At 39.2% G+C, this 27,602-nt stretch overlaps 2 protein-coding genes across 8 annotated transcripts; one reads left to right on the top strand and one right to left on the bottom strand.

Moving 5' to 3' along the window:
• Positions 1-25,725, bottom strand: CEP78 (centrosomal protein 78). Of its 7 annotated transcripts, none has more exons than XM_021380987.1 (16): positions 25,596-25,725; positions 23,521-23,794; positions 23,127-23,302; positions 22,118-22,190; positions 21,524-21,627; positions 20,700-20,874; positions 18,946-19,059; positions 18,643-18,707; positions 14,983-15,091; positions 13,390-13,525; positions 12,432-12,477; positions 11,682-11,825; positions 7,437-7,514; positions 3,944-4,110; positions 2,274-2,427; positions 1-833 (listed from the first exon to the last, which is right to left on the bottom strand). In XM_021380987.1, exons 2-16 carry the CDS (start codon positions 23,771-23,773, stop codon positions 315-317), a joined length of 2,313 nt encoding a protein of 770 aa, XP_021236662.1. In that variant the 5' UTR covers positions 23,774-23,794; positions 25,596-25,725; the 3' UTR covers positions 1-314. The 7 variants fall into 7 exon arrangements, with proteins under 7 accessions (XP_021236662.1, XP_021236661.1, XP_021236659.1 ...); XM_021380986.1 differs by lacking the exon at positions 25,596-25,725 and adding an exon at positions 25,425-25,557; XM_021380984.1 differs by lacking the exon at positions 25,596-25,725 and having other exon boundaries at positions 21,524-21,624.
• On the top strand, positions 24,396-27,084 carry LOC110390260 (translation initiation factor IF-2-like). The gene is made up of 3 exons (XM_021381514.1): positions 24,396-24,446; positions 25,248-25,871; positions 27,041-27,084. Exons 1-3 carry the CDS (start codon positions 24,396-24,398, stop codon positions 27,062-27,064), a joined length of 699 nt encoding a protein of 232 aa, XP_021237189.1. The 3' UTR covers positions 27,065-27,084.

The raw sequence follows: 27,602 nt of genomic DNA, 5'->3' as shown, positions 1-27,602 counted from the left end.
TAGATTTGTTCTGTTTTATTAGCTCAAAACTGTTCTACACTGTGTAAACATGTCTATGATACACAACAAAAACAGAACTCCAGGAAATTCTTTTCAAATGGTAAAAAGTGGAGGGTACCAGTATATCATTTATTTCAAAAATAAAACAGAAATCTGTTGACAAGTGGTGCAAACATGGAACAAAACTACTACTGAGCATCATGGAATGCTAAGTTTTGAAAGTCTACATCACTTTACAGAAAATTTCACAACTCACACAGAAGCATTCAGAACTTATTTTTAATCTTGCACATGTAAAGAACAGTCCAAACATTTCAAGTGTTGGTAATACTTTCAATACTTTCATATATTTCAGAGGCAGATCCTACAGTATCAGTTCCAGAGTGGTCTACCATCTGCAGTCTACTTTGGTCTCCTCTTACTCCACTGTTAGCAATTGCAGTTTCAGTCACTTTAGGGATGTATTTCTTTGAGGAACAATTTTTGCTTTTTCCACCAGAAGAAACAGATGTTCCGCTACCATTATTTTTAATATTCACACTTGAATCAGTAAATGAATTCAGACTAGTGACCAACTGCCTTGCTGAATGATGTCCTTTTGCTTGTTCATTCTGTTTGACTCTCCCCTCAGATAATGCTGGAGTGCTATTTCGAATTTTATCCTCTTCGGTTTGGTTAGTTGCTTGAGCTTTGTTTTCTTTCCGTAAGACTGGCTGCAGCTGTTGCACAGCAGTCTGAAATTCTTGTATTTCTTTAAGAGCAGAGAAGGTATTATTCACAACCATCTGAGATTGAGATGTGCCAGGAGAAAGTTGGATGTTCCCATCTCTGTTCTGAAATAAGAGATTCTAGTAAAGATACTGATACAGAGAGGAAATCCAGCACTGCAACTATTATATGCTATAATCTGCATAGCAAAATAAAGTATTCACATAATATAGAAAAGATTCAAAAGGTAAGAGCAGTCACATAATCTTTATTACCCTACAAAGCAAGCAAGTTTCAGAAGATTGCTACGGTGATAACGACAGAGAAGGTATATTTCACTGCTTCCCTTCTAGCTTGAAATTTATGCCACAGAAATTAGTCAGTCGTACTACAGGAGCCAAAGCACAATCACTACCAACATTCTGAAATTCATTATGCTTGCTGTGAGTCTACAGTAGCTTGATACCAGTAATCTATCCCACAATATTTAGCTGCCAAAAGAATCTAAACTATGCCATACTAGGAGATAAGTATGAGGTAGAACAAACACTAGTTGGAGCTTTTTGTACTCATCTTTTGCCACATATAACTTAAACACTTCCAATTCAGACTTCTAAATGTAGTGGAATTAGAAAAAACATGGTTAAAGTTAGCTCTGTGAACAAGTTAATATCACAGCGAAACCACTGTAGCAAGTAGAACCACAGCAAGGTGAACTTATGATAAGAATTATGCAATTACTCCCACTACTTTTAACAGATTCCAACTGCAAAAGTGGAAAATGCTTTCAACAGCATTAAAAAAAAAAAAAAACCACTTACTACTATGTTTTGGAAGCTCACAGTGCTCTTAAAGAATTTGGAACACTTAGTGAGGAAGACATTAGGTAAAAGAAACATTGGAATGCAGAATGATTTTTGGTCATATAGTTATATCCAACTTTAGCAAGACTGCAGGCTACCAACAACTTTTTTTTTTTTTTAAAGTAAACTTCAACAATTTTCTTGAAAAATCCCCAAAATTGTCTTTAAAGTAAAAACTAAAACTTTTTATGTTCCTAATCTTACAGATGTGCAGTGGCCTGGAATTCCTGGCGTGGCTCACCTAGGAATTTAACAGGACTGAAAACATACACTACTATTACTTGAAAGAAAATTCCTACATTTCAATAGGCATGCTGTACTAAATTAAATTTAAAAAGCTATTTAAACCACTATGTATCATTTTTAAATGCGTTTGAAAAACTTGTGATTGTATTTTCTGATTTTAATGGATCAGTATGGCAACTTCATATTTCAGAATAAGACACAAGGAAATTACCACCACCACTTTCTTTAGTGTGTTACATGACAGTACATGTTCCAAATCTCTGTTTCTGTTCCAAATGCTGATTACTCAAAAAGCTTAAGCACTGGCTTGCTATTATCTGTAAAATACAGCTACAGGAAAAGACTGTGATAATTGGATCACTGGGTAATCGTTACTTTCAAAGTGGGAAAACTGCTGAAAAATACATTAAAATAGCATCAAGTACATCACAACTAGCATTCCCTCTGTAGACTAACTTTGCTATTCTGGGTATGTTCTTGTCTTTCTTCTTCAAAAGACTTCTCCTTTAGCATATTAGCAGGTTTACTGAGAGTAGAATTCATTTGCGGATGCCCCAGAAGACCAAAATCTGCCTGGTCTATCCCAGCTAATACAGCAAGTTGTCCAAGTCTGTAAAACAAAGTTAAATAAAAAATGACAAAAAATTATTAATCATGTAAAACATTTAAAACTTTAAAACCAGAACAGCATCTATCTGAACTTTTGAAGGTACTTTTCCATCTTTAAGAAGCCCAAAATAAGACTACTAAAGATCAAAACAAGTGGTGAAAGCTATTTTCTCAGTTATGCACCAAATAGCTTGCATATACAAAACTGTCAGTCTTTACTCAGTGTTACCAGGGGAAGTAATGAAGTTCTTCCAGTTAGCACTGATCCCAGAGCAGGATGCTGACAAACAGTCTGCCCCTCAGGCAGAACAAAGATTAAAACTTCATCATTCAAGCAGAAACTTGGTGCACATCTCCCAAACTAGCATCACCTTTAACAGCCAAATCCAGTTACATGCTTCACAAATACAGTCATGTAGTTTTACCTGCCAGCTTAGAAGTCAGCCAAATCTGTCAGTTTGAGGTTTGTTAGCCTAAGTCTCAGTAAGTGAGAAGCTGCTGCCACCGTATGATAGTATGGCACATCAGAGAAACTTACTGAGAAAACCAGTCTTGTGATTGGCATTTTCTAAGTTTCATAGCAGCTCCCTATATGAATCTATGATGAGCATTATTCAGTTACTCCCAGTAATTTTAACAGATTCCAACTGTAGGTGTGGCCCATTTGAAGAACATATTTTTGATGTAGCAAGAGAACATATTTCCCTTTCTCTGAAGTTTAAAATTCATCCTAGAAGTAATGGCAACTCCAGTGATAGGTTAAAAAAATTAGAAAATTGCTTCAGAGTAAACTCCACATTGAGCTGCATATTGTAATTTGGAGAGTGGGGGGAAAGCAGGAGGCAGGGAGGGCAAATAAGACTGTAGTCTTCTCTGAACATCTGAGTAGACTACAGTATATTTTCATGTCTTTCCTTCATTCTAATGGACAAGTATGCCATGTCTATCTAAATAAGCTTTACAAGAACAGGTTTAAGGACTTAAGTTTGATGAATAAGATAAACTAAAGTCTGAGACACTGCACAATATTATGTCAGAATCTTAATACAAACTTTAATCAATCTTTCTCTTGAGTATTTCAAGTTCTAATAAACAATCCAAAATTTAAGTACAGAGGATATTTTCATCCATCTTGCCTTATATCAATCAAAAGTTTCTGAAGCCAATTCAACTGCATTTTAAACCTTCTGAACCACAGGAATGCTAGAAGAGCAGACAATCCAACAAAGACTGAGCAAAGATGTCCTAATAGCAGCTTTCTTCTCCTTTGGAACAGGTTTCTTCAAAAACTTTCTGAAGGACAGATACTTGAATACACTGGGACAGTCCTTGCATCACTGCATAGCAGGGACTGAACAACAAGGATGTACAGCAATTTGTTTTTTGTTTTTTTATTTGCACTTTACTAGTACACTTCCAGAGAGCTGAAGGAAGAAGGCAACATAATTCATTCAGAAGACAACTCTGTAATAAAATCTCATCAGAAGCAGTTACACTCAGATAAAGTGAGAACTTACCCAGCATCTTTAAGGAGGTCTAAAAAAGCATGAAACTTTTTGAAAGAGTTCTCAATGCTGCCTAGAACACCTTCATCTTCCAAAATCATGTTGGTTACTGACTGCACATGAAGAGCTTCAGACAGAGAAGTATTTAGATTCCTGAGCCTTGCATTTTCAACTTCCAGCTGAAGAAAAAAGTAAAGCCATTCCTATCACTCTCAGCTCAAAAAATAAGCAAACACCATCTTTGCAAGCTTCTACAGAAATATCACAAAAAGAAATACACAAAGTAACTGATGGCGTGCTTCCTGTACAAGAAGCATTCAGAGCACTGCTACACGAAACAGGTTTGTTTATCTACAGATGCACTTCTATGCTACCGTAAGTGAACTTGCATCAAGAACTCAAAACTGATGATTCAGCATTGTCTTCAGTGTGTACTGAACAGCGCAGAGCAAGTGCAAGCAAAAAGCCACTATTTTTAAATCACATTACTGCATATATATAACGCATTCACACCAAATAACTTATTCTTACCTATAAAAAAAGACCACAATGAAGGCCATCATTCTCCTTATGTTCATCTCTCTGTATCAAAGGGAATGCGTATTATCTATCTCACCTGCTCTGTGCATGTCAGACATCAGACTTTAAGATAACCTACTTTTTCTTCATATTCAACACTAATCAAACCAGTGATAGTCTGAAAGCTGAGTGACAACTGTAAGATACACAAGGGTTTATGTTTGAGAGAAATATTGTCACTTACTTATTTTAGCTAAACAATCACTGCTACCACAGGCTTTCTTTAATCTTTTACAACAGTGGACAGAAAACAATAGAGATCTAGGTAACATACTCTAGCTGTTAAACTAGTAAGTAAACAACTTTAGATATTGCCACCACTTAAGATTATTCCTTCCCCTTAGGCAAGGTTCAAGTCCATGCAGTCTAGCACAAGAAAGTCAGACATACTGCAGAGGATATTTAGGCTAGAAAGTATATAAATACATACATCACAGCCCACTGGTGCACTTCACATTTTAGAAAAGAAATATCTACAGTGAAGGACAACAACGGACCTTGTAGAGCACAGATTCTTTTGGGGGAAATTTGCTCACTGTACTGGGCACCATTTACTATTCAAAAAGGTACCACCACTGGCATAGAATCACAGAATGAAACATAGAATGGCCTGGGTTGAAAAGGACCTTAAAGATCATATAATTTCAACCACTGCCAACCACTAGACCAGGCTGCCCAGAGCCACATCCAGCCTAGCCTTAAATACCTCCAGGGATAGGGTATTCACAGCCTCTTTGGGCAACCTGTGTGTCACCACCCTCCGAGTGGAAAAAATTCCTCCTAATATCTGACCTAAATCTCCCGTCTTAGTTTAAAATCCTTTCCTCTTCTCCTATCAGTATCAACCCATGTAAACAGTCATCCCCCCTCCTGTTTTTATGCTCCCTACAAGGTACTGGATGACCACAATGAGGTCTCCCTGGAGCCTTCTCCAAGCTGAACAAGCCCAGTTCCCTCAACCTTTCTTCATAGGAGAGGTTCTTCAGCCCTCTGATTTCTTGGTGGCTCTCCTTTGGGCCCGTTCCAAGAGCTCCACCTCGTTCTTGTGCTGGGAGCCAGAGGCCTGGATGCAGTACTCCAAATGGGAGCCTCACAAGAGCTGAGTAGAGGGGGACAATCACCTCTCTCTCCTGGCCACTCTTGTATTTTTTATTTTTTATTTTTTTTAAAATCATCTCACCGCAGATCATACCTAAGAATAAAATCTATTCATTTACATTACCTTAACTCTATAGCAAGGAAATCTGCTTATTAATTACCCATAAATCAAAAGGGTCTTATCTATGTCAGCAGTACCAACTCATCTGATCTCCTTCTATGATTGAGTGACCCGCCTCGTGGATGAGGGAAAGGCTGTTGATGTGGTCTACCTTGACTTCAGCAAAGCCTTCGACACTGTCTCCCACAGTATTCTCCTGGAGAAGCTGGCAGCCCATGGCTTGGACAGGTACACTCTTTGCTGGGTAAGGAGCTGGCTGGAGGGCTAGGACCAGAGAGTGGTGGTGAATGGAGTTAAATCCAGCTGGCGACCGGTCATGTTCAATATCTTTATTGATGACCTGGATGAGGGCATCGAGAGCACCCTCAGTACGTCTGCAGATGACACCAACCTGGCAGGAAGCGTCAATCTACCTGGGGGTAGCAAGGCCCTACGGAGAGATCTGGACAGGCTGAATCGCTGGGCTGAAGCCAATGGGATGAGGTTCAACAAGACCAAGTGCCGCAACAACCCCAGGCAATGCTACAGGCTCGGGGCAGAGTGGCTAGAAGACTGTGTAGAGGAAACGGATCTGGGGGTGTTGGTTGATGCTCAGCTGAGCATGAGCCAGCAGTGTGCCCAGGTGGCCAAGAAGGCCAATGGCATCCTGGCCTGTATCAGAAATAGTGTTGCCAGTAAGAGTAGGGAAGTCATTGTCCCTCTGCATTGAGCCCTGGTGAGGCCGCACTTCAAGTACTGTGTCCAGTTTTGGGCCCCTCACTGCAAGAAAGACATTGAGACCCTCGAGCGTGTTCAGAAGAGGGCGACGAAGCTGGTGAGGGGTCTGGAGCACAGGCCTTATGAGGAGCGGCTGAGGAAGCTGGGATTGTTCAGTCTGGAGAAGAGGAGGCTCAGAGGAGACCTTATCGCTCTCTATAACTACTTGAAGGGAGGTTGTAGTGAGCTGGGGGTCAGCCTCTTCTCTCTTGTAACTAGTGACAGGACGAGGGGCAATGGCTTCAAGTTGTGCCAGGGGAGATTTAGGCTGGACATTAGGAAATACTACTTTTCTGAAAGAGTGGTCAGGCACTGGAATAGGCTGCCCAGGGAGGTGGTTGAGTCACCATCCCTGGAGGTGTTCAAGAAACGTTAAGATATAGTGTTGAGAGACATGGTTTAGTGAGGTTACTGGTGGTAGGTGGATGGTTGGACTGGATGATCTTGTAGGTCTTTTCCAACCTAGCTAATCCTTTGATTCTATGATAGCTGAAGCCAACATGCTACCTACCCATAAATGCACCTGAGATTTTCAGCACCAACAGGAACAGTTAAAAATCAAAGGAACAGCCTAAGTAAAATATAGTATCTGCAAACAAACAGCTTCCCAGTGCAAGTCAAAGAACTGCAACTGTTAGAAATTTCAAGCAGAATGAATCACTTTCTCAAAGAAAACAAATGTCAAAATGCTCCTGTTTGTAGCTAATATACCTAATGAATGAAGTACACTGAAAGATTAGCTTGGCCAGGAGTTCAAGGCTCTAGAATCAGGAGAACAAACACATTACTAAATGCAGATTTCATCATTGCCCTTAGGCTAGTAAATCATCCATATGACTTTGAACTGAAATTCTGGAAGCTATGCAGTTAGGGAGTTATTGAACATTACTCCAAATAAATAAGCAAATAGTTTGATTGGTGTAAAGATGATAAATAGTTAAGAATGACTACCTCCATTATCCGTTCCTCAGCCTTTACTCTGGCTCTTCGCTCTTCCTTTATTTTTTCCATGCATTCTTCTAGCTCCAGCTATCACAAAACAGAAAATTTATTTCCAAATGTATTACACATGAACACAACACGTAAAAGCAACAATTTTAAGATCCGCCAGTTTCTTCAACTACATTCTCAACAAGAGGTAGTTCTGACAATTCAAATTCCCTCTAGTGGAAGGAACAGGTATTTATCAGATCCTATCTTCTATGTAAGCAGAAATTAAAAGTTTGGTTAGACAAGCATTTTTTAAGTGAAAACAAAACTGTGTTTCACTGGACAACATGCTTAAATCGTTTTCTTGAGCAGAAGGATGTTAAGTTCTCAAGGACTTGCATAATGAAGTCAAATTCTAGTCATTCAGTCACATCAGAGGTGTTTGATCTTTTCTGGCATGCTGGCAGTCTAACCTCTTACTGTTTATTCCCATTCTGCAATCTCATTATTGTGCTACCCACACACGATTGCCCCACTTCAGCAGCAGATCATACCAAGGCCTGCTACAACTGAACACTTTGATTGCTTTTCAGCTAGATCAGCTCCTCAAGCTAACTCTCAATCCAAGCATCAGTGCAATAACTGTTGATTAACAACAGCACCTAAGTCCAACCAGCACAGCTGAAGTGTCCATCACTTCCTGTCTCACATTATTAGCCATAGATTTCTGCCATTCATCTTGGTCCGTTTCTGAAACTCAACCAATCACACTGGCCAGTGTGAATCATTAACACAGCTGAAAACTAACCTGGAAAAATACCACTTTTTGCCAAAACAGCATGTTGAATCATCTTGCCATAAGATAAACAGAAAAAGATAGAGGATAGAAAAGGACAATCAAGAAACAGAAGAGCACGAAAGGATGCAGGGGGAGCAGACCTCACAATTAAGTGTTGACAAGGGGTTAGTTCCATTCTGTCATAGTGTGAAACACTGCTTTACATCAGCATAATAAAAAGGGACAGGAACTGCCCAACACTGCTTAATCATTGCTATCAGATACATAACTACAACACTGGGAAATGTTTTGGTTATCAAATACAGAAAATAGCACTACAGTTATGTCCTTAATATAACTAAAAATCAGGAAAATCTATAGAAAGTTACATTTAGAACCAATTTTGAAATATATCCCTAAAACTTGTAGTTCTCTCAGGAAACAAATTATTCACAAATTTTCCCTTCTACTACATGTAATCCAAAGATACACTAAAGCATTAGAATTACTTCCCTAACTTGAAAAAAAGGAGTTTTATGCTAACCAGAGCAAACACTACATCTGCACTGATAACATAATTAAATATGACAGCCCTTGACTAAAGCTAGAAACAGTTTGTCTGCCCATCTCACAGAATGGTTCAAGTCAGCACTGACCCATAGAAGTCATCTTGCTCTGCTGTGTGTCAGCTGCCCAGGGGATGTTTTTAAAGAGCAGGCTTTTGAAGATGTCCGAAGTGGGAGTCCGTACAATTTCTCTGGGCAACTTCTGTCAATGCTTGGTCACCCTCACAGTAAAAAGTTTCTCCTGATGTTTCTGATGGAATCTCCTGTATTCCAGTTTGTGTCCACTGCTTCTTGTTCTGGCACCTAGCACTACTGAAGGGACTAACTCTGTGTTTTTTGCATTCTGTCTTCATGAGTTTATACACATTAATACAATTCCCCCTGAGCCTTCTCTTCTTCAGGCTGAACAGTCTCATGAACAGCCTGTCCTCAAAGGAGAGATGCTCCAGTCCCTTCATTACTTTCATGGCTGTTCATTGGACTCTTCACCAGTATGTCCATGTCTCTGTTGTACTGGGAAGCCCAGAACTGAACACAGCACTCTGGGTATGTCTTCACCAGGGCTGAGTAGAGAAGGAGGATCATGTCTCTCAACCTGCTGAGAACTCTTCCTAATACAGCCAAGGATACTACTGACCTTCTTTGCTGGCCTTCAGTGTTAGCTATTGTTCAACTTGGTGCACACCAGAAAATTAAGGGAATTTTATGCAGAGCTCCCTTCTATCAGGGTGGCCCCCAGTATCTACTGGTGCCTGCAGCTGTTCCTCCTCAAGCTACAAGACTTGAAAATTCTCCTTGTTGAACTTCTGCGCACTCTAATTTTTGTGTCCTGAAAATAATATTCCATTCTCTCCAAATAACAAGAACATAAATGTCAAGTAGTTCCTGAAAACACTCAGGTTCTTGCTGCATACAAATTTTTCCTCACAATATGCACATGACATGGATTTCCATGATTCCAACAATGCTCTTGATGAGAGTGTTGAAGTCACTGTGCAGCACAATATCAATGTGCTGGACATGAAGAGTATTAATATGAAATCACCTACAAAGAAGAAAGTTCCTACAAAACTTCAAGTCTCAGGTCCATGGAAAACATTCCTGAATAAAATTTCTAGAGAAAAATGACAAGTCTAAAGTATACATTAGCTAAAAGAAAGTCACATAACTATTTACCTTGTATTTGTAATCACTTTGCTTTTCCCATCAACTATAAGTCATCCTAACTTTGCCACTGAGTGTACATCTGCAACACTGTAAAGTTTTGACTTCAGAGTGGTTTATATAAAGACAACTCTGTAGTCCTACTATTTACAGACATGAACAGTTTGTCCACTAAACATTGCGCACTACAATGGCCACCATGAAAACTGAGTGCAGGTCTTATTTTAAGCAGTGCTCACTTGGAGGCAGTGCAGCTCCTCCATTCAAAATTCCAATCTTAACAACACCTGAGATATAACCCAGTCTCTGAGTGAGCATGTTACTTCTATAACAGCGCTAGATTAAGACAGTAGTGTTACGGGGTCACTGAAACATGCCCTTCGTTTTCCTTCCATTTCATTAGAATGTGCCCTGTGAAGACATTTGTACTAATAGTCTCACTACTTCTCTTAATTAATTAGAACCATCAAAAAAGTAGCAGGAATAAAGAACAAACGAAAAAGTTCATTATGGAGCTCCGTTATAAAATGAAGCTTTAATGCTTCATCTTTCAGCATAAATCATCTTTATGAAACAATTATGATGTTTTGGTTCCTAGAAATGACATAAAACATTTTTGAAGTATTTAGAAGGAATATTACAGGAAACAATACTAATCAAAAGACTTGTGAACTATGATTAAAGAGCAGAACAGAGAAATTACATATAGATTTAGCACGATGCTCATAGTACACACACTTTCATTTGCACTGTTCAGAAATTTATAATCAAGGCACATATGACACAAACCTTGGAATAGAAGCCTGTGTGACAATCCAGGATTTCAAAAAGTGTTTTCAAATCCAGGGTTTTCAAAAAGTACTGTGACTGGTTATTAGCTGAATCGTAATTTCATAGAATCATAGAATGGCTTGGACAGGAAGGGACCTCAAGGATCACCAAATTCCAACGCCCCTGCTGCAAGCATGGTTCCTAACCACTAGATCAAGTTGCACGGGGCCCTATGCAATCTGCCCTTAAACATCTCTAGGGACGGAGTCCACACAGTGTCTCCGGACAAGCTGTTCCAGCACCTCACCACTCTCTCAGTAAAAAAATTCCCCCTGACATCTAATCTAAATCTCCCCTCCTTTAGTTTAAAACCATTCCCCTTGTCCAATCACTATCTACCCAAGTAAAAAGTTGATTTCCCTCATGTTTATAAACTACCTTTAAATACTGGAAGGCCTTCTGGGCTGCAAGCGCACACTGATGGCTCATGTTAAGTTCTTCATCAGCCAGGACCCCTAAGTCCGTCTCTGCAGGGCTACTGTCAAGGATTTCCTCTCCTGATCTGCATACATATCTGAGATTACCTTGACCTAAGTGCAAAACCTTGCACTCTGCTTTACTGAATCTCAATAGGTTCACAAGGGCCCACTGTTCAAGTTTACTGAGGTCCCTCTGGATGGCATCCCTTCCTTCTGCTGTATCAACCATACTGCTCAGCTTGGTGTCAGCAGCAAACTTGCTGAGGGTGCACTCAACCCCATCATCTATGTCACTGATAAAGATGTTGAAGAGTATTGGTCCCAAGATGGACCCCTGGGGAACACTGCTTGTTACAGGCCTCCACTTGCGCATAGAGCCACTGACTGCAACTCTCTGGCTGCAATCATCCAGCCAATTCTTCATCCACCTAACAGTCCACCCTTCAAACACAGCTGAATTGACATCACTAGTCTTCATGAAATTTAAGGCACAGAACATGCTTCTTACCTGGAATTGTTGGTATTTTGTTACATTAACCTTACTTAGGGATTTCGTCAAATCAGGATGATGGATAACATCTACTAGATCTTCTGCCTCTTCAGTTTCAGACGTTGAAGCATTTTCTACAGTCACTTTCACAGGAATTTCTGTCTAATTGCATCAGAAAATAAAACCACACCGACCCATAGCATTAATCTGTGCAATAACATAAAAGATTGAATAATATCAAAAGCTTTATTTAAATGCAAAGCTTTCCATAAGTCTATTAAAATGCACATTATGCCCAATTATGCTGCTTCTCTCTGATGCACAGGGAAGGAGAGAGCTGGGAGGGGTCAGAAATGGGATAGAAAGATGGAGAAGGAAAGAGATTTCCTTCACAGATGGGTTCAAACTCAAGTTTGTAAAAGTATGTAGTTCAAAAGCAGAAGGAAGTGAAAGGAAGGGAGAAAGCAGCACCTCTGAGAAAAACAATCCTAATTCTGTTTATTGCCTCAGGATGGACTATACCTATACTCAAACTCAGCTTGCTGATTAAAGTAAGAAAAAGCTAGTGATAAAGAAATAGGAATAAATTAAGTACCAGAATTTCAACCAAATGCTGAAAGAAATTTATTTTCCACTTCTGTGAGACAGAGAAACTGAGTTACAATGTTCCAGTTTCAACTTTTAGATTGTAAGATCCTTATGAGCACATATGTTTAAATAGGCACTCATCTAATAAATAAACAAAATTTCATTTGAGTAAGAAAGTACCTGAATCTTCACCGGTAACTCTTCAGAACTGTCCATTGCCCCTCCCCTGAAAAGTTAAGAAAAAAAAACATTTTGAGAAAAGAAATTTATCATGCCATCATTGCTACTTCCATTTCCAACTGTAAGATTCTAAGAGAGGTGTTGCAGTAACTTAAAGCACCACTAGACACTTCTGGAGTTCCTTTAACATTCATTATATCTTCATTTTGTTCTGCTACTACTCCTACTTAATCATGACTAAGGGCAGCATTACTCAATGCTAACAACGTCTTCAAGAGGTAACTTGCTTAGTTTATTATGAAATCACAAGAATTTGGTGCCCAGAACCTCTAGAAAAAAATTTAATAAAAACAGTTATGACAGAGCACTACGTAATTTTTTTGCATGCTTATTTGAATAACCTCTACTTAGAGCACACAAGATCTATGGATCTACGGTTTTGGGGGTTTTTTTTGTGTGTTATTTTTCCCCATAATGTTGGAAGGGAAGCATAATAACAACATTACAACTTTCAAGTGTTAGAAAATTAATTTTATCTTCAACTTCATACTGCTTAGATAGTTATTAGGCAATAATACTGCTGACAGTAGGGAAACAAAGCAGAATGAAAAGATGGGCAGACTACCTAGACAGCTTGAACTACATGCCAGATCAATTATACTACAAGCTTGGAAAAGTAAATTACGTTTTCAGCTATAATAAGTCTGATAAATCATTAGTAACAAGAGAACAAGTCAGCAAGATTTTTTTGTACACTTGTCCATTTGTATATTTTAAAAATTTACTTCAGCAGGATTTGTAACACCCTCAAAGAATTTTCAAATTTCCAGAAATATACATTTTTTATAGTGTTCAACTTTTCAAGCATATATTTAAGAGAAAAAATGCTGTTCTCTCCTATATTTTTCATGCAGGTTTTTATGCTTTAATGTTTTCCCACATAGTAAGAAACACCCACCTGCACCTCTTTGCACGTTCTGCAGTGCGCCAGGGAAGGAAGCCTTCTGTGCCTGGTGGTAGCGGTTTTGGTGAATAACTGTCTTTCACAGATGCATTCTTTTTCCCAGGACTCACAGACTTTTTGGAGGTTAATCCTGTATTTAACAGCAAGAATGGGAGCAAATTCATGATACCTAGGTATTTACCTATATAAAGTCACAGTTTACTTTTTATAAGTGAAATCTCCAATGTATTAACAGGGACTGTGGGAAATACATCTTTCAATCTTATTTTGCTGAAGTGTTCAAGAACTTTTTTGTTTCTTGTTCACTAACTTTTCTTTTGCTTCTCAAAACGAAAGCTAGCAATCTGCTAGTACATTTAACTTTTATATCAGAAAAGGGCACAAAGTTCCACAGCTAGGGAGTTTTATTCATATTAGTAATTTCAGATATTCAACTAACTACTCTGAACTTGGAGCTTAGACAGGCCATGTAGACAATAAGGCAATGTATGCCCTTCAAACAGCCCTCTAGTGGTTGCAGTGAGAAAAGCATTTTTAAAATTTTCCAAGATGCTTGCATTTAAAGCTGGGATTTGTGTTGATCACTTCCACAGACCACCAGAAATATCACCACTGAAGAGGAATAATAACAAAAATTCATATTCACTATTTCAGTCTTTTGTCACTGTTCACGTCATATGCTATAATTCAAAACAGATTTAGAATAAACCTGAGGTAGAATGATCATCCAGGCATTATCTATTAGTAAAAGTAACAAAAAACTTAAATGAGAGGGGACTAAAGTTACTCCTTCTTTGGGAACAGTAAAACAACCAATTTTTTTAATGGTGCAGAATTGCAGAACTATAGTAATGGCATTCCAAATTTCAGTTTGTTCTCAACAAGTAAACAAGGTAAGAGAGGTTGGTTGAGTTTGTTTATTTTTCAACATTCTTCTCCCTTCCAGAATCCTGTATTAAGTAAGGCGTTTTCTTCCTCTATCACTCTGATCACCAGAGTTTATTTGTACAGATTTTAGTTTGATTTTTCTTCTACTGATACACGAGTGTTTTTTTTTTTTTTAACTTCATATAAGCTCATTAGAAACAGTGTGTTTAAAATAACGTAGGTATTGTGAATATTTGTAAGTACTGATAGCTGAAATACACTGTTTCTGAATACGTTACTGAAAACTTTACTGTAATACCTTTGGCTGTCTTTCATCTTTCTTCCAGTTATCTGGAAGTAGAAGAGGAAAGCATAACTCATTCTTGTTTGTTTTGGCAGAGGAGTCTGCTACAGAAAGACTACAGAAATTGGAAAAAATAGGAAGCTCACTACCAACAAGCGTCTTAGAAGCAAACGCTTGTGGGGAGGACACACTCAGAATTACATGCTTCACCATATTCAAGTCAGTGTATTCTACAGTTTTCCCAGCCATGCATCTAGCAACATTAAAAGCAAGAGTAAATTTGCTATAGAAATCTCCGATGACATTAAGAATAAACTAAATTTTCTTTGAAGAAAGATTCTTCAGAACACTGAAATTTAAACATATTAGACATTTCATAAATTCACTATAGTCAAAGAAAATAAAGACAAAATTACCAATACGAATAGTAGCTTTTCCTTTTCGACCACTTCCTAGGACAATAGTTCTTTTCTTTGGTCTAGTTTTCAAGGCATCCTTGGAAGACGGGGAAGTCAGCCACTTATACTAGATTTTTTTTTTTTTTTAAAAGAAAGAAAAGTTACTTTAGTAGCTGGTATTTAAAGAGGTGCTCATTTAAGACTAAGGGATTTTTTGTTTCATAGATGTAGACCTCTGCTCGTTATATACAACTTAATAAACTGTAAAGCTAAGGCAAATAAAAAAAAATCCCACAAGGCCCCAAGTCAAAGGCAGATTCAATACAAGTCTGAATGCTATATTATCAGCAAAACACTTTTCCTTTTATAGTAAAAAAAAAAAAAAAAAGCATCAACTCTACAAAAGGAAACTCTGGCTCTTGCCCTTCATTCTCTACAGTAAGCTGCCCTGCTAGGAACGACTAGCTCAAGCCAAGGTTCTCCAAAGTAATACAAACTTAACTTACATGATTTTATTACTATTAAAGTTAGTATTTTAAAAAATACGAAGTTTAATTTTCACTACCTCTAGCAAAAAAGCCTCCTTACAAAGAAAGAACATCCAAACTATAATTAAGACAATGATAACCAAAAGCAATTGTTGCATTTCAAAGTTTATTTCTTTATGGCAACAGCTTTATTCTTTAAAGGTTTGTCATCTGCCAATTAGTTTTATTATTATTCCAAGTAGATAATCAAGTTACGCCACAAAGTTTTCAGTGTGCATAATTAGTACAAAATTCACTAATAAAGCAGCCATCATAGGAAACATAAATACTAAAGCAAATATTATTTCAGACAGCCCTAAGCCCTACATAAGAGTACTATGAACAGTAAGGTGATGTAATTTCTACCTAATGCATAGGGAAGATGCATTCACTGTGCTCTAACCAACCAGTTCTAGCACAGTTTTTATCATTGGCAAGACCCTTCCCCCTCCCCACTGACATCCCCTCCCCCCTCTTTTTTTTAAAAAAAAAAAAAAGAAAAAACTTCAGACTTAAATAATCCTGTTATAAGCTACATTTTGATCTAGCTCTTGACAGAAGTAAGCTGTTCATTTCCAACAACAGAACAAAATCAACTCTAAACTTTTGAGAGTAAAAATACCTCAACTTCATTTTACTACACACATTAAACAGCAGCTATTAGTAGGTTAAACTTTATATTCACCTATACAAGAGACATACTACTGGGCCAGATACCCGATGCTGTTTTACAACAACTGAGTATAAAGACAGCAAACATAGTAAGACAGTGTTGAAATATGACCAAGTTCTTAAGCTAGGGCTATGGAAGTAATTTGTTTTGTAGGAATTTTCAGCAAATTTTTAACTTTTTCAGTCTCTCCCAGAAACGACACAAACTTTCAGTACCTGTTACATACAATATCTGTAATTGCAGTCCACTGTATTAAAGCCATACAGTGCTGCTAGGATAATACAGCTTCCTTTGTTTTAAGGGGCCATTTATATTTGCTGGAAAATTTCTTATGTTTAGAGGCGTCAGTTAGCAACTCACCTTGCAAATCTGAAAAAAACAACCTAAACAGCAAGAATTTATATGCTATTGAAAGGCAAAGAAGTGATCACTTCTTATGAAGAAAAGGATGGAAGAGCTGTTGAGATTGACAGCCAATAAGAAAGTGGTAACAGTACATTACAGGCTGTGATAGCCAATACATGATCTTCTGTAGTTAGTACGGCTTACTATTACAATGCAGCTCAAAAGCCCACATAACTACTCTTTAGGAAGCAACACACCAGCACCTTATCCTTCTTTTTCCTGTCTTGATAAGCAGTTTAGGCAAAAAACAGATTTCATACAGCAGGCACCGTGGTCAGATGATATAGAACAGAGCTCTGTACCTATCTGAGGGGTGGCAGATTCCACATTTTCTGAATTTTACTCATGGAGTTTGCAGCAGTTAGCTTGGCAAGTTAAGAAGCTGAAAGCCATGCAAATCTTTAGCTGGCTCTATGGGACAAATGAGTTGGGTAACTCCTTGCAAAAACAAGCCATGGATTAGTTTCAAACAAAGTTACACAGTGACAGGACAAGGCAGAATGCCTTTAAAGTAAAAGAGGAGATTTAGGTCAGATGTTATGAGCAAATTTTTTACTCAGACGGTGGTAAGGTACTGGCAGAGGTTGCCTAGAAAAGCTGTGGGTGCCCCATCCCTGGAGGTGTTCAAGGCCAGTTGGATAAGGCCCTGGGCAGCCTGAGCTGGTGGGTGGCAACCATGCCCACAGTAGGAGGATGGAACTGGGTGATCATTAAGGTCCCTTCCAACCCAAGTCATTCTATGATCATATTCCTGACAACTCATAACTTCATTCTTTCAGTTTTTATTGTTAAAAAAAAACCACACACTGAAACCTATGCAAAACATAACGCACCCACACTGCTGACTTTCAGCATATAACACTTCAAGATATCATCTTCAAGAAACTCAACTGTTTTTCTCTTCATGATACTAAGTAAGCCTTAACTGAGCTTAAAAAAGAAATCAGTTGTAAAAACTGAGCTTAGGATAGTAAATGTTTCAGTTTCAAAAGACTGTCAATCACAACATCAAGTGTTTGCATTTATCTGGCTAAATAGGTGGATTATCCTATTTTGAATGTCTCCACTGTTACCATGATAAACAGTAAATGCTACTTACAACAGACTACCCCCACAGTTTATGAGATAATGGATATAGTCGGATGTGTTCTAATTTGCGGAAGAAGCTGTTATTTAGCAAGCTGCTGATCTGTTGTTTTTCATTTACATTGTTAACCAGATATGCAAGACTGTTGGCATTGCCAGTCAGACACAGTACACCGCACTACTTTGATGAATACAAAACAAATGCCTTGTGTAGAGCGATCTCTTAGTAAGTGGGACATTCCCCAGATAGTTGCTTTCTTTCACAGTTCAACTTTCCATTCACCTTGAGCTACATTCCCTCTAAGCAGATACTATTTTCACATCATACCTGCAACATTTTCTAAGTGTTTATTGCATCTGCCAAGGAGAAGAAGTAGTCTTTCACAGTTTTTCCAGAAAGGTAATCAAGATATTGAAATGGAAAACCATATTAATTCATGAGATGCCACATGAAACTCACAGTTTATTAGATTCCCTCTATAGAACCCCTGGCTCTCACTATCAAGCTTTTTCAAACCTAAAAGGGCAGTAAGTTCCAGAACAAAATCTGAGATTGCTGCAGCTCTCGGAAAACAAGTAAGCGTACACCCATTTGCTCACCAGCTGTTCTGGCAACTAGATCAGATTTCTATGTTATAAACAAAGTATTTAGTATTTAAACAGTCCACATATTTTATGGAAGTTACTCTAAACACCATACAGAGTATTAGATACTAAGACGGCAAAAAGTGTTGTGCATCTCTAGAATATTTTTTTTTAATATGGTTAATACTGGACATAATAGTCTTGAGGAACTTAAAAATTGATGATGTAAATTATCAACAATATTAAGTTTCAAAATATTAAGGGTTTTTTAATGCTTAAGAGTCACTTCTCTGTAATTAGAATATCTGCATTAGATTAATTCTGAACAAATCCTTGCAAAAAAGAAAAAAAGCAAAGCCAGCTACAAGAAAAATGAAACACTCCAAAATGCCTACCACATACCTCTGAATTAGCACTGTTTCCATTCATGAGCACTCTTTCAATGATGTTTTTCATCAAAACGCCATCTAGAATGAATTAAGATGTCTTAAGAATTTGCTATGAGACAATTTCCTATGAGACAAGTATTTATGAAAACAGATCATTGATTAAATAGAGACTACCCTGCCCCTTCAGCCATTTTTAAATGCTTTAGCAAAATATTGTTGCAGGCTTTTTTTCTTTGAAAGCAGGTTATTTTCCCCCACTGAAGTTACTGGAAAAAAAAAAAAATGTACAAAGAAGAGGACAGAGGCAGATACATACCAATCAATGGATTTTTTCTTATATCAAGAACCACTAATGTTGAGTTAGTTTGAAGGGCATCTAATAATGACCTTGCTCCTTCATTGGATATTCCACACTGTTGTAAATCAAGTGCTAAAATATTTAGGGAGGTTAAAAAAAATAAATTAGTCAATGGCATAACTTCTAGTGAATATCTAATACAATTTAATCCATACCTGCTGAAAACCTCTATTTCACAGACCATGAATAGAGAACATTACAGCAACAGCTGTGTGTGAAAACATTAAAATTTCTACTTTTCACTTCTGAAATTCATAATCAGTTTTACAGAACAACATCAAGAAATAACTGCTAAACAACTGCAAAGGAAGGAATACAAAATCAGTCAAGTCACCATGATAGACAGTTCCTAGTAGATGTAGCATTTCTGGATGCCAATTAATTCAGCTGCCCAGAGTAACATAATACATATCAGCACACACCTTCAATCTGAATAGGCTTCAAGATTTGAATCTTTTTTGAAGATTTCTAAGGAGGGAGACGACACAGCCTCAGGGGACAACCTGTACTAGTGGTCTGTCACCTTCACAGCAAAACATCTCTCCTAATGTTTCTGATGGAATCCCCTGTGCTTCAGTTTGTGCCCATTGCCTCTTATCCTGTCAATGAACACTACCAGATAGAACCCAGCTCTGTTTTTTTCACTGCCTCCTCTCCAACAGCTGTACATTGGAGGAAACCTGCCCTTAAGACTTCTCTCTCCAGGCTGAACAGCAATAGCTCCCTCAATCTTCCCACACAGGAGATATGCTCCTGTCCCTTGGTCATCTTAAATGCCCTTTGCGAGACTCTCTCTAGTAGATTCATCTCTCTCCCGTACAGGGGAGTGCACTACTCTAGGTGTGGTGCCCTCACCAGTACTGAGTAGTGAGGACAGATAACTTTCCTCAAACCACTACAGACACCTCTAATGCAGGACAGCCTTCTTCGTCACAAAGGCAAAAAGCTGGCTCACAGTAAACCTTGTTTACAAAAGGACCCCAATGTCCTTTACTGCCAAGTTGCTTTCCAGCCAGTCAGCTCCCCGCATGTACAGGTACATGGGATTATTCCTTCCCAGGTGCAGGACTCTGAACTTGCCTTTACTGAACTGAATCTCTCTAGTCTGCTGAGGCCCCTGTGGATGGCAGTACTTTTCCACCTTCCCAAGAATCAAAGTAAGGCTCACTGGCCTACAATTCCCCAGGGTCCTTCTTCCTGCCCTACTGAAAATAGGAGTAACACTTGCTTTCCTCCTGTCTTGAGGCTCCTCTTCCAATCACCAAGATAAACTAAAGACTGAGACTGAACTCACAATGACATCAGGCACCTCCTACAGCACATGTGAGTGCATCCCATCAGGACCCATAGATAACCATGCATTCAGTTTGCTTAAGTAATCTGAAATCTGATCATTTTACGCCAATACGCATGTTATCTGTACATCTGGCTCAGACTCTTAAGTATTGAAATAATTTGATTCCATGTACAGAATGCTTTGAATTGTACTGGTCATTTCATACATACGTACTATTGAAGAAATTACTTCTCCAGTATACCACAGGACACTTGCAGGTGACACAGTAGAAAATAAGAAGAAAAGAGGTTGCTTTTCAAAGAGATTATTCTTTCCTAGATAAATAGGGAATTAGACTGCTGGTTGCACTTACAATAACAGCTTTTTACTTCCTGCCTGCCTCTACTATATCTTAGGAGTCAGTATTTCACAGTACCTTTAAGCCACAGGTCTTCTCCCAGACAGTCTGCAAAGGCACTTGCTCCTCCATCTCCAACAAGCATGTTGCAGTTGAAAGTAATGCGCCTCAAGCCTGTCATATAGTCAAGGTCTGGTCTCCTATAGCGTAAACTTTCAGCCCAAGCTTCACCATGTCTTTTCATTGCCTGGTGCTTTGAAACAAAGTGTTACCAAATGCAAAGACAAAGCCATTATAAATAACAAGCAGATAATAACTAATATTTAATGGCTTGTGTGTTGAAGCATTTATATTAGTTCTCAGTTTAAGAAATACAAGTTAACTTGTATTAAAAGTAACTTCAACATTACAGTTAAGTCATATTTGTTCTCATCATCCAGTTCACAGTGAAGTTATTAAATACAAATTGAGAATTGTAAACATCTTACCACCTTCTTTGCCCACTTACAACGCATCTTGAATAAGGCATACACAGCAGGAAATTTTGAACTTTCATGCAAGCCAATGCTATCATTAATTAGAATATTGTGCTAGTCTAAAGCTTATTAGCTAGTAGTTTTTAAACAACAAACAATTTCATTATTTTTTATTAAGTGCTTAAGAATACTTAGGATACTTTGAAACATGTGTGATAATGATGAAAGCAGACCTCAAAACAGCTATCATTTACAGCCCTAATCCTCATTTGAAGAAAAACGAAGACAGTCTAAACTGTTATTTCTTTAAACAAAGCCTATTAAGAAACACCATATTTAATTTCCCACACCATAAATAAGCTTCTTTTGCATACAGTTTCATAAACTTCAGAAAGACTGTTCACATACTGAACAGTATGCAATTACCTTTAATACATTTGCCATATGTTCTGCTCCTCTCCAGGTAAGGCTACATCCTGTGAAGTTAACATATCTGATAGTAGCTGAATTCTTCACACTCTGACAAACTGCTGGAAAAAAAAAAAAGCACACATACTAAGTACACACGCCACAATCATGTTACCAAAACAAACACCTTTTCACTATCATACCAAGAAGCTGAATCAACTGCAATAGGCAAATGCCATGACAAAGAACTAGTCAAAGATGCCTTTAAACTGTTGTGGGATTATATATTTTACTGCAGGTGTTTAGCGAAGATTATCTGGACATGCAAGGACATGTTATTTCAGTTTACTTGTCTCAACATGATGAGGAAAGTTCATCTCAAACTTAAATATTACAACTGTTGGCAATAAAACTGTAAGTATACTTATTAATTAGTTTGGCTATATGCCACTATCAAGAAAGCACATTCAAGTCTAAATGTAAACTTATATAAACAAAGTGTATTCTGTTATTTTAATCACCACAAGCAAAATTAGAACAGGAAGGAAAATACTTCAAAAACTAACCTATTTGAAGACTACAAGAAAGACACGTTTTTGATTCTTAACTTACTTTCTAATCCTCCATCTCCAATTGGACAGTGGGCTAAAGAAATGCTCTCTAGAGATGAAGTTGTGGCCAAGCCCTTCAGAATAAAAACAATGTTTTTTACTGACTCAAAAAGCAAAAATACAAATAAATAGAAGTCCAAGTCACTAACAGAAACCTTAGGGAGCTGGGAGGATGGTCAAAGTTCACTTTAAACTGGTTCATTTCTTCTTAACACAGGAGGCACCTAGCCTACTAGCAACAAGCAGCATCTCCTTTCCTAGAAGTCACTCGAAAGCAAACTAGAGAAAGTGTTCAAATTAACACACCCTAGAGACCTGCTTTAATCTTCTTGGCGTCTCACCACTTTTCTTCTGTCATTCACAGTAAATGTAGTTTCAATCACAAGTTATATACACCCACATACAACACAGGAAATATGTTAACAATTTTTGCATAAGCCTTCCTGAACCAGGGCATAGGAATGCTATATGATTTTGACACATTTTGACAGAAAAAAAACAAGGTTACACTAAATGTCTGGAAAGAATCATTCATACTCCGGATAACACAGACATGTTAAAACAAGCACATCTTCATCTGTAACAAATAACATAAAACTTAGTTGCTACTTCTCTTAGGTTCTGTATGGGAACTGCTGAGTCATGGCCTGAACCACTGACTGAGCACCTGGAGGAAGGACCCAGTCAGCCCTGGGAGCAGGGGTGAAGGCAATTCACTGTGTGACTGGAAGAGGAGGAGCCTGGCTCCACTCCTCTTAGGCCTCTTTTAAGGGCTGACTGCCCCTAAGGAAGGATCTCTTTCTGGAGATCCCTCCTTGGTGGAAGCTTTTCCCTGCAAACCCAGAATCTTCTGATACAGATGAGTAATCTACTTCCCTTCCCTTGCAGCACCCTACTATTGTGCTGGTCCTTCCACCTCTTTTGTAACACCTTTTGTATTGTGTTGGTCCTTCTGATCACTACAGGTTCCAAGCATATTTTCATTTATTTGTATATTAATATAGTCTCACCTTTGTTAGAAGTATTATATCTCTCTCCCTCAGCAGCAAACCTTGCAGTTCCAAGTTTTTTAGTACATCTGAGACACTGAGACAGCCTTTGACAGCTTTGCATAGTTGGCCAGTCAAATCTTTTGATCTAATTGCTGGAATTCTCCTTCTAAAGTAAGTTTTGTATCTTTCAGCACCTAGTAAACAAAAAAAATTACACAGTGATAACCCGCAGACTCTACTGACTTAAAAGTAACCATAATTACAAAACACTTTGTTACTGCTGCTTTTAAATAAAAATAATTCCTTGGATGGTTCAATTCCTCCTTCTCAAGCATTTAATCGCAGAAATTTTACGCAATGAATTCTAACATATACATCAACATATTTATCCTCCAGAGGCACTTCTACAAACCTGATTCTCCAAGACCTTGTTGATGAAAACTTCTTATTCCAAGAGAAGTCAGAGTCTTATCATGCCTAATAGCATCTAAAAGTGGTGTCCAGTCAGCAGCTTTGATGCTATCTACAGTTAGATCAAGAGTACCCTGAGTCAGATTAGCTTTCACAGCTTTCAGTGGGACAGAGCTTTGAAGAGCACAAAGATGTTCATAGTGTGAGTAGAAATCCAGCATGCACTGTCTTCTTATTTTGACTGAGTCAATCATTTTTATAGTTGATAAATGTTTCTGTAAAATCAGGAAAAAATATCAACTTTTTACAACGAAAAATTCATATAGCAGCAGTCTCCATTCAGCACGCATACTCAAAATATGAGTATGTTTACACATACCATACACACGTCTCCAATACAGCAACTAAAAAAAAGACACAGTACTAACTACCTGTGTAAGCACTGCCGAACATGGGAAAGAAACCTCTGCATTTTATTCTTTGAATAAAACCACAAAAATCTAACATTCAAGCACAAATTGCTCTTAAGTCCCCATTTTCATCTTAAGGCTTAATTTAGTTGTGTCAGAGTCTGCAGATTCCTGAAAGCCTTGTAAACCTCCTGACCCAAAAATCAACAGATAAAGAGGACTATTCCTAGCAGAACTACTTGAGATCTTCCCTAATACTGCTATCAAAAGTCTAAATTCTCATTTGTAAGAATATGTAAAGGCACCCCGTGCTTTTTTTTTTTTTGCCTGTGGGGTTGCAAATTGGCTCAGGTTAGCATTAAGCATCTCACACAGGATATCAAACAGTGACATTACAAACTTTTGTTCATACTGTTAAAGGCTAGAAAGCTTCAAGAATCCTCAGAAATATTCTGAATGGACAAGAATGACTGGACATGTACAAGCACGCAATGACTGCTACTTGCAAGAATTTAGGGTAAAAAAAAAACATTATTTCAATGAATGAAACTGTCCTTAGTTCCTCGACTCCCATTTATTTATTACTTTTTATTATTTACTCCCTTTTACTTCAGCTCTCCAAGTTGCTAGCATTAGACAATAAGCACATCGTGGTTACGGGAACTGAAATGAGTGCAGTCCAATGCTTCAGGTCCAGAAAGTGACCATCAGTTGTACATCCTCTGAACTCAGAATGATTTTACAACATAGTAACTTTCACCTACAGAACGTAATATTCTTTCTCATGGTTCATTTTGCTCCAGCACTTGCCCAGCACACCCATGGAGCTTCTGGCCCTAGCATTCAATGTAGAAAGGAAGACAGAAAGGCCATCCAGATTCTCAACTGAGAAACCGCTATGTAAACCAACACTCTTCTGTAGATGGCTGTTAGCGGATCTAACAAAACACCAGGATGTGACTGGCTTTGAGAAAACACACAAAGAAAAATAATTCACGCTTTCAGTACAGAAGTACAAAGTTATCAAATATGTATGTTTGTTTTTTTTTTTTTTGCTAGCAGCTAGTATTAAAAAAAATTGAGGACATAACAGAACTGAGATACTCAGTTGCACACAGTGAGCTTTTAGTAAGTAAAAAGTTTATATGGATTCAAAAAAAGGCAAAATTCCCTGGGGGATGTCATACAAGACATACAGAAGCACAGGCTGTGTCCGGCACCGTGAGCTGCGACACGAGCACACGCTAACCCTGCGGATACGCTTGCTTAAGCGCCTCCCGGTTCCCCGTAGGACTCACTTTAATGACTTGGCCTGCAGCGCCCAGCAGTACCACCCGCACCCACCGCCCACCACAACACAGCTCCGCTTACACCGCGGAGAGAGCGGCGCCTTACTGCTCACCCACCGCACACCGCCACCAGGGGCGCTCCCTCGGCGCCCCGCTTCCCTGACAACGCGCATCGCCCAACCCGCGTAAAGCGGGGCAAACCCCACCTGCGGGGCCGGACCTCGGCACCCTGGGCTATCGCAGCTAGGCCGCCGCCCCCTTCCACGCGTCTCCTCGCGGCTGCGTCCAGCGCGGGCACGGCCGTCTCCTTGCTCCACCAGAGCAGTCCCGCGGCCCGCTCGCCACGGCCAGGAGCGGTCTCGGAGCTAACCCCGCACCTCCTTCCAAGTCCGCCGGCGCCGCCGCCCACCCCCGCACGCCGTGGAGGCCGCCCCAACACGCGCGGCCGTTCCCTTGGCAGCCAACCGGCCGCCCGCCGCCACGTGGCGCAGCAAGCCGCCGCGATAGGCCGCCGCCCCGAGCGGACTCCCACTTCTCCGGCCCCTCTTTTTCGTGCATTCAAAATGGCCGCGCCCAGCGCCCGCCCCGCCCCGCGTCGGGCCGCTCTCTCCGCCGCCGTCACCGCCAGCAGCGTGGGGCGTGGCTGTTTTGAGGTCTGCGCGGGTCCTGCCTTAGTCGTGCGGCTTGCGGGTGGACTGTGTGTTTCGCGACCAAGGCAAACTGGCACCTGGGCAGGTGCCCGCAGAGGTTTTGGTGTTAGTGTGTCACAGAGTTTCCCTTTTCTGAAAGAGCTTTAAAGGGAGGACCGGAAAAACAGCAACCCTGTTGCCTAGTGTCCCCCCTATCTGTGCTACCTGAGAGGCATGTTATGGTCACTGTGAGCTGAATATTCTGCAGCATTTTGGCTGGCACCAGTAGCTTCTGCCAGCTGGTCTGAGCGGTTTGAGAGCAAACAAACTCTTCTTCTATAGAAAACATTTCTCATTACTTTGCTGGCTTAATTTAGAAAGACCAGAGCTCAGTTCAGACGGGACGGCCCTTGGTAGCGCTCACTAGAGGGCATTAGATGTACCTGCCATCTAAACTCAGCAACTCCCCGTAGTTTATATCCCCGCCCTGGAATTGCAGGTCGTTCGCTGGAAAGGTCACCAACCACTTCAGAAAATGGCTGCTGTAAATCGGTGTCAGAGCAATTTGCTTATTTAGCCAGTTAATGTTTCTAGTCTGCTTGCAGGCAGCAGGATTAAACTTTAAAGACGGGAAATCTAAGGAAATTAAACAAATTAAGGCCCGTAGAACATTGCCAGAGTGCTGTGTGTTTGCAGAGGTGCAATACAACATACTGCTGATGTTATCAACGTTAGAAGTAACCAAAGCAGCCCAAGTGCTGTAATCAAGTGTGCTGGAACAGGAGTTATTTCAGTAAGTCTCAGGTCACTGTCTGTACAAGTTGTTTCACCATGACATTTTGTGAACTGAACATAAAAGGCAAAAATGTGAAGGGCCATAATCATCCAAATGGGAACAGCAGATTCCGATTCTGACTATAACTCAAAATATTCCCGGTGCTTGTAATGCCTCTTGCTATCACAGACTAAACTCAAGCAAACTCAGATCTGTGATAAATCTAGATAAAATGCTGTTTATGCTGTTTTGTTAACTCAGCTTTTACAGAGTAGGAGTTATAATACATCTTCACTGCTAGTCCACACACATTTGAAATCCTTTTTGATTAATATGTACTGAATCATGTTTTTTTTAATTCATCCATCTTAGTTTTCTGAGCCGTCTTTTCTCTCAGTCATAATTCTGTTTTTTGTAGGGTGGCATCTACAAATCATCTTAACCCTACAAATCAAAGGTATGAGATAAATGATAACCGTATCTTACCACATATGAGTTGAATTTTTAGTCATTTCCCCATTTTCTTTGGGAAATTAAAGTGCTTGATATGATATTTCATTTGTAACTTGGAATTCTGTTAATTTTAAGCCATGAAAGATAGAAAGGATTCTCTGAAGATCACCCCCTCTGAAGGGGAGTGGACTTGGTATCTACAGATACTACCCACTGGAGACTCTTCATTCATCTGGAGCCTTACATTTTGTTGTTGATTTCAGTGTCAGTTATGCTGCCAGTTGTAAAGACTGGGAGTTCAAGACAAAATTTGAGTCACAACATCACTGTCATTGTGATGTGGATGAAGCAAGAAATTTGTCTGCATGCAACTGATACACGTACTATGTTCTGTGCTGTGCATCAAGATTAAGCCTGAAAAAAACAAGATGAGGAGTGATTACACTGTTAATAGAGTTCCTGTAATTTTCTGTCATGTTCTGCCAAACAATTGCCCTAGATTTTGAAATCTGCAAATTACTAAGGTC

Source organism: Numida meleagris, chromosome Z (genome assembly GCF_002078875.1).
Source record: "Numida meleagris isolate 19003 breed g44 Domestic line chromosome Z, NumMel1.0, whole genome shotgun sequence".
In the NCBI taxonomy this organism is placed as follows: Eukaryota; Metazoa; Chordata; class Aves; order Galliformes; family Numididae; genus Numida; species Numida meleagris.
The sequence above is the reverse complement of the archived record's forward strand: the minus strand, read 5'-3'. Positions and strand labels throughout refer to the sequence as shown.